At 37.9% G+C, this 7312-nt stretch overlaps 1 protein-coding gene across 1 annotated transcript in view; it reads left to right on the top strand.

The window, feature by feature from the left end:
* The window catches only part of LOC107082085, a 3857-nt gene extending 1843 nt beyond the window's left edge, over window positions 1-2014 (top strand). The window contains exons 3-5 of the mRNA XM_015370548.1: window positions 87-1265; window positions 1371-1588; window positions 1678-2014. Coding sequence (XP_015226034.1) covers window positions 87-1265; window positions 1371-1588; window positions 1678-1747 — 1467 coding nt within the window. The 3' untranslated portion in view covers window positions 1748-2014. The remainder of the gene's footprint in view (window positions 1-86; window positions 1266-1370; window positions 1589-1677) is intronic.
* The last annotated feature ends 5298 nt before the right edge of the window (window positions 2015-7312 follow it).

The raw sequence follows: 7312 nt of genomic DNA, 5'->3' as shown, positions 1-7312 counted from the left end.
CAGACAGTGGTATGTACTCTACACTAAATGCAATATATTTGCAGGAAAATATATATTCTATTCAACCTGCTATACTTTTTATTTAGGTGGAGATGCAGACAGAAGAACAGATGGAAGTGGGAGGAAATGCTCCTAGAGACCATAGAATGAAATCTGAGGAATGTGTTGTCCCAGTGGCTCATTACTGGTATGTGAGCCAGATTTACAAAGATGAAATCAGACGCATAGTAAAAGAAACAAAAGTTAGCATGATGCCAACTGTCACTGTGACATTTAACACAGAACATGAAGGTGGGAATCCAAGTGAGGCTCTCAACAGGTTTGCAGATCTCGTCCAAAATTGTTTGTCTGATTCCTCTTCCTCAGTTACTCCTCTGAAGTTTGTAGATCCTGATCGGTGGGGTGATGCACTGAAAGTCATTAATAACAATAACAACAAGCTTTTAGTCACCATGTCCTCTGAGGAAATGACCGTCTGTGGGCCACAGGATTGTCAAAATGTTCTTAGTTCAACTTTAAATGCAACAGAGAATTTCAACTCTGTTGAAGAGCCATCTAGGTCAGCTAGATCTCAAAACTTCAATGAAGAGCTCTGCCTGAAAATCAAAATGACAATCAAAGATCATCTGACCGATACAGGACTAACCATAGCTGAGAACTCATGGAAACGCTTGATCTCTTCCTATGCTAAAGAACTTGCAAAAATCAAAGCTAAGTTCAATGTGGACTTTAAAGTATCCACCATCAGTGAGGGCAAAGTTAATGTCAAAGCATCCTACAAGACACGTGGAGGAAACCCAGCCATGGAGAGCCATGCTGTCAGAGCTCTGCTGCGTCTGTACCAGAAGATTATGATGTCACCCATGAACCAGCCTCCACCTTATGGTGCCACTGGGCTCAGTGGTTCTGAAGAGGCTTCCAGCAGAGCTGGAATGAATGGTCATTCAACACAGAACAGCAAAGAATCGGCTACAGGGGGCGCAACCGATGACAACAAAGATGACCAATGCCCGATATGTATGTCTGGATTTACTAATAAGCAACGGCTGAAGTGTAAGCATGAATTCTGTCAAGAGTGCCTGCAAAGTGCAAAGAAGCACAGTGGACCAATCTGTCCTATATGCAAAGATGTGTTTGGCATAATGAAGGGAAACCAACCTGATGGAACAATGAGATGCATAAAACATAAATATATAGACCTCCCTGGATTCCCAGGCTGTGGCCACATAGAGATTACCTACAGTATCCCAGATGGAAAACAAAAGGTAAATGTCGTTCATGTTTCAATACATTAACACAAAAAAATGCAATTTTTTACCCATTTGTAACCTGCCTGCAAGTTAGCAGTTTTTTTCCATTCTGCTTTGTAGGACAATCACCCCAACCCTGGAGAACGATATTGGGGAACCACTAGAACTGCATACCTTCCAGATAACATAGAGGGGAATGAAGTTCTGCGCCTGTTGAAAAAAGCCTTTGACCAGAAGCTGATTTTCACCATTGGAGCTTCTAGGACAACTGGGATGGAGAACGCAGTGACCTGGAATGACATCCATCACAAGACATCAATGTTTGGAGGACCAGAGCGGTATGGTTATCTGGTTTGATCTCAGTGTATCCCTGTGGCCGAGTGTTCAGTTTCACGCATTAATCCATTTACTTTTTATGTTTTCACAGTTATGGATATCCTGATGAGACCTACCTGAGCAGAGTGAAAGAGGAGCTGAAAGCTAAAGGCATTGAGTGAAATCTTTATTCTATATTAAGTGAATAAATCTTAAATTTATGAATATCTTCACAAAATCCCACCAAAAATGAACTTTGTTCTCATAAAAGAAAAACCTTTGTAGTAGATCTTAATGATTAGTTTGAAGTTCCCTGGAAGCTGAAATACATATCTTATCTTCTTTAATGCAACTAAATGAATTACAGAAATTTGAAAGAATTTGCTGAGTTTTTTCCTTGATTAACTTTTCTTTACATATACTCTATAAACCGTGGGTGTAATTTACAATAAACTGATCAAATGTCATTTAAGGAGATTCGATGTGACATTTTTTTATTATTTATTTATTACATTAGATAAGAAAATTACTTTAATCTCATCTGATAAGTGGGATACATTTATCCATTGAAGATACTTCCCTTTTGCAGTCCCTGCAAAGGTTGACTACTTGAAAACAGGTTTGAAGATTGAATTAAAATATTTGTTAAATAAGAAAATAATGAAGAAATAGTTACAGAAGCAAAAATTATAAACCACAAGATGTTTTACGCATAAGTCAGTCAATCTATGTATTGATAAGTTACCATAGTTTCTTAGTTAATACAGTGAAATTATGTTATAACTTTTACTGATTCTACTCTGCTTAGAGATACTCTGATTAGTCTATTTAGGGTAGTAACGTCCTTTCTGTTCAAAATAATAATAGTCCAACATCACCAAGTAGATCACTTTATTTGGGGGAAATTATATTTCTCAGTGGAAAACAACTAATTGACTGAGATGTAAAGTAGAAAAATAGAAGACCAACAGCCATGATATGCAAGGCGATGATTCTGTGTAATTTTATCTCTTACTTTAGCTGTGAGTTGAAAATAGCAGTACAGCGATATATATTATCTCAGACCTGACCTTGTTTTCATGTGCAAAAGCCACACATTTGTTCTCTGGTTATGGTATATATGTTTATGATTTAAAATACTTTAAGGGAGATTTAGACTTAGACAGATTTATTTTGTCATTTTGTATACACAAGTGTAAACAAAAAAAATGTTGTTTAGGACAGCTCTCTAGACAATTTCATTTTTAAAAGTGCAGCCTTGATAAGGTAAGCAGCAGTGATACAAAAAAAACATTATGATATTAAATCACTATATCTAGTTATGGAATGTGCATTAATCATTTTTGCATTGGCAGCAGTGATGTCAGACGGATCTGGATAGGCTCTAGTATCCAAATTGGATTTTTACCCTGGTGGAAGTGGATCTGATGCTGGGGCATTAGGGGCCTTTTGCCTGGGCTTCACCCCATCAGTTGTTGTTGAGCTGCTACTACTGCCTCACGCTCCTGAAGCACTCGCTTCTCCTGGCTCAGGGGAGGAAGAGGACGATGATGACAATGCTGTGAGGGTGGTAACTCCCTGGGTTGAAGAAGCTGACGTGGTTGAAGCAGCAGTGGTGCCATCGGCAGGTTTAGCAGCGACAGACGATGCTGGAGGAGGTGTGGAAGCGGGAGGAGCCGGCTGGGGATGTTTCAGCATTTGGCAGGGAAGCATCTAGAGTGTTCTCCTCATTTTCCCCTGCGGGGCTGTGCTTCCCTTGTTAGATGCTGAAGATTGCCTGGGAAACATCTCAGAGGAGTTTCCATTGATGCAGAGCTCTTTGTTTGTATTTGCGTTGTATAGTATTAGCCCTTCCAGGCTAATAGCATTGTCTGGTATTGCTGGATGCAGCCAAGACTCCTTCAGAATAATGGTGCATACAGTGCAGTCTCTGGCTACAAAATCAATTACTCCAAAAGTGAAGCGTTTCCACTTAATATTACANTTTTCAGATTTTGAAACATCAATTAATTTTGTCTTTCAAATTTTCTAGCCTCAATTGAGCTTCAGAAACTACAGGGTGAAACATTAATGAAAGATGGGACAGAAGTCACCATTGTTTCAGTCAGTCTTGGAGCACCGAAGATGGATGCACAAACTGCAGATGGTGCTTCAGCAAATGCTGCTCCTCCAGCTGCTTTAACAAGCTCCAAACCTTTGGTGCCACAGCAGACAAGGGTATGTACTCTAAACTAAATGCAATAGATTTGAAGGAAAATATATATTCTATTCAACCTCTACTTTTTTATTAAGGTGAATATGCAGGTGGAAGAACAGATGGATCCAGTTACTCTAGGAGGAAATACTCGTCGAGATTATAGAAAGAAATCTATGGAATGTGTTGTCCCAGTGGCTCATTACTGGTATGTGAGCCAGATCTACAAAGATGAAATCAGACGCATAGAGAAAGAAACTAAAGTTAGCATAATGCCAACTGTCACTGTGACATTTAACACTGAACATAAAGGTGGGAATCCAAGTGAGGCTCTCAACAGGTTTGCAGATCTCGTCCAAAAGTGTTTGTCTGATTCCTCTTCCTCAGTTATTCCTCTGAAGTTTGTAGATCCTGATCAGTGGGGTGATGCACTGAAAGTCATTAATAACAATGACAGCAAGCTTTTAGTCACCATGTCCTCTGAGGAAATGACTGTCTGTGGGCCACAGCTTTATAAAAGTTTTCTCAGTTCAACTTTAAATGCAACACAGAATTCCAAATGGGCTTTGGAAGATTCTGAACGGCCGGCTAGTTCTAAAGACGTCAGTGTTGACATGTGCCCTAATTCCAGCATGATGATGAAAAGTCTTGGTGATGCAGGACCGTCTATGGAGGAGAACCAATCGAGGTGCTCGTAGTTTCTTGTAGTAGAGCAGAGTAGAGCAATTCTCAATATTTATAATCGTTTTTTATCTTGTTTTCTGTTTTTTGAAGAAAGAAGAATGTCAGAACTTCATTAATGGGCCAAGATGAGAAAAGGCACAAGGAGGTAAAATTTAATATATGCTTAATCTTATTAATAATTATAATCCAACAATGTCACATTTCACAGCATCTTTGCTCACTGCACTGTAACAATGCAAAACCTATTTAAAATTCAAATTAATTATTTTTATACTATCAACATACATCTACATTACTGTCTGGTTAAAAGACAGCATGGACAGTTTGTGTAGCCATATGTTTAAGCAAATATTTGTTAATATATATTGATGAATAGTTGTGTTTCAAATTCACATTTGTTAATACGATAAAGCAAAAACGGTTATTGATTATTCTGTGAATATCTACAGTAAAATAAAAAGTGTTTCCCCCATAAATTTTCAGTCAAAATACAATGATTCACATTGTCAAACAAATAAGAGATCCAGCGACCGAATTTCAACGTTTTTGGCACCCAGGTTGTGCTTAATACTGCTAACAAACTAACAATGTTCCCTTTTGTCTTCAGTAAAATACATCTGGACTTTTTCAGACGTTACTGAGGCTGTTGATAGTCAGTGCTGCCACCCTCTTGTTCAGTGGGGAACTGCTTGTTCTGCTAAATATCCTTATCTCACAACGTTAGAGAATCCTTAAAAAAAAAAAAAAATCCTGTATACAGATTATGATGTGGGTCATCACTTAAAATTTAATGGATTGTTCCTTGCACTGAGGTGCATCTTTTGTAAAAATGTCATTAAAATCTCTAACTTTCCAAGTTATCCTATACACAGGCAAACAAACAAACACACAAACTTGACTAAAACATATCCTCCTTGGCAGAGGTAATACTTTTTATTAGTAGTAAATTAGTTTGGGGAAATGATACAGTACACTGTCAGTCCCTTGAGAACACAAAAGCATAAAATAAAAACATAATTGTCTTTTTTATGTCAATGAAGAATGAATCTTGGTAAGAGCTCCCAGTTGTATTGATGTCAGATAATATATTCATTAGAATTGAAAGATTGATTTATTATTTATTGTTTCCCTTTTCAGGACATGGTCCTCCCTGTCAAACAAAAAAATCCCCTTATAAAGCCTGGAGGTGCAGCTCAAGAAAGTTGTCTTCTGCCAGTGGATCCCTTTTGGTACATGAGCCACATCTACAAAGAAGAAATTAAAAATATTGAGAGGAACAATAAAAGTAAAATCACAGCGCAGGTCCATGTGACATTTGAAGCTGGAAGACCCAATGAGGCTCTCTGTGAGTTCATAGAGCTCTATCAGAGCTGCTCAGCTGAATCAGGAAGCGTAATGATTCCCCTCAAGTTTGTAGATCCAGATCAGTGGAGCGATGCACTGAGAGTCATCAAGAAAAACAAGGATAAGCTTTTGCTTTCTATGTCCTCTGAAGAAGTCATTGTCTGTGGTCCAAAGAAAGGCCAAGATGAATTCAGTGCAGTCCTAAATGCAATGCAGAAGATAAACCATCCCATTGATCATCTTAAACCTGTATCAGTTGTTACATCACCCAGGATAAGAAACATGACATTAACAGATTCAAATTTTGGAGCAATAAAGCATAGTGATTATCAGAAGAATGCAGACTCCAGAACTTCTATAAAAATTAAGAAACAGTATCTTATGAAAGCATCAATTGAAAATATTTTATTGGAGAGAAAAGAAGACCCATGTCTTATATGTTTATCCCAATTTACTAATAAGGAACAGCTGAGGTGTAAGCATGCATTCTGCAAAGAGTGTCTGCAAAGGGCAGTGCAGCACAGTGGACCAATCTGTCCTATATGCAAAGATGTGTTTGGTGTGGTGAAGGGAAACCAACCTGATGGAACAATGAAATGGAAAAAACATTACCATGCAGACCTCCCTGGATTCCCAGGCTGTGGCTACATAGAGATCAGCTACTATATCCCTGGTGGATTACAGACGGTAAAGTACCACCTCATATACCCTATATTAGAAAATTGACATATATTTGGAAATGGCTATCAGTTACCAGATTGTTTCCATTCTATCAGGAAAATCATCCCAAGCCTGGACAGTACTTTGCAGGAACTACTAGAACAGCATATCTTCCAAACAACAAAGAGGGGAATAAAGTTCTGCGACTGCTGAAAAAAGCCTTTGACCAGAAGCTGATTTTCACTGTTGGAGAGTCTAGGACAACTGGGGCGGAGAAAGCAGTGATCTGGAATGACATCCATCACAAGACATCCACGACAGGAGGACCACAGTGGTACGGGTATCTGATTTGATCCTTTTACTTTGCTTTAATATTCAGTTTCATGTATTAAACATTTCAATTTTGTTCTTTCACAGTTTTGGATATCCTGATGAGACCTACCTGAGCAGAGTCAAGGAGGAGCTGAAAGCTAAAGGCATTGAGTGAAATCTTTATTCTCCATTAACTGATTACATTTTAGATAAATAAATGTCTTCCTAAAGTCTAACAAACTTATTTATACACTTTTTTTCACATAATCGATGCGTAGTAGTTGATCTTAATGGTTAACTTAAAGTTTACAAGAAGCTAAATCACATCACTCGTATGTTTAAATGCAACTAAATGAATTACAGAATTTTGAAATAATTTGCTGAGCTGTTTTGTTGTAGACTTTATCTTTGTATTTTTTTGTTATTTTAGAGATGTTATAAATGTGTTGATGTAATTATGTGAGAATGCGTGTTGGAGCAGCCCTGTTAAAGAACTTCTGTCAATAGATTAGACATACAATAAAGTTTTTCTATATGTCATCTAAATGAAAAT

Source organism: Cyprinodon variegatus, unplaced genomic scaffold (genome assembly GCF_000732505.1).
Source record: "Cyprinodon variegatus isolate N-32 unplaced genomic scaffold, C_variegatus-1.0 Scaffold47, whole genome shotgun sequence".
Classification (NCBI taxonomy): Eukaryota; Metazoa; Chordata; class Actinopteri; order Cyprinodontiformes; family Cyprinodontidae; genus Cyprinodon; species Cyprinodon variegatus.
The sequence above is the reverse complement of the archived record's forward strand: the minus strand, read 5'-3'. Positions and strand labels throughout refer to the sequence as shown.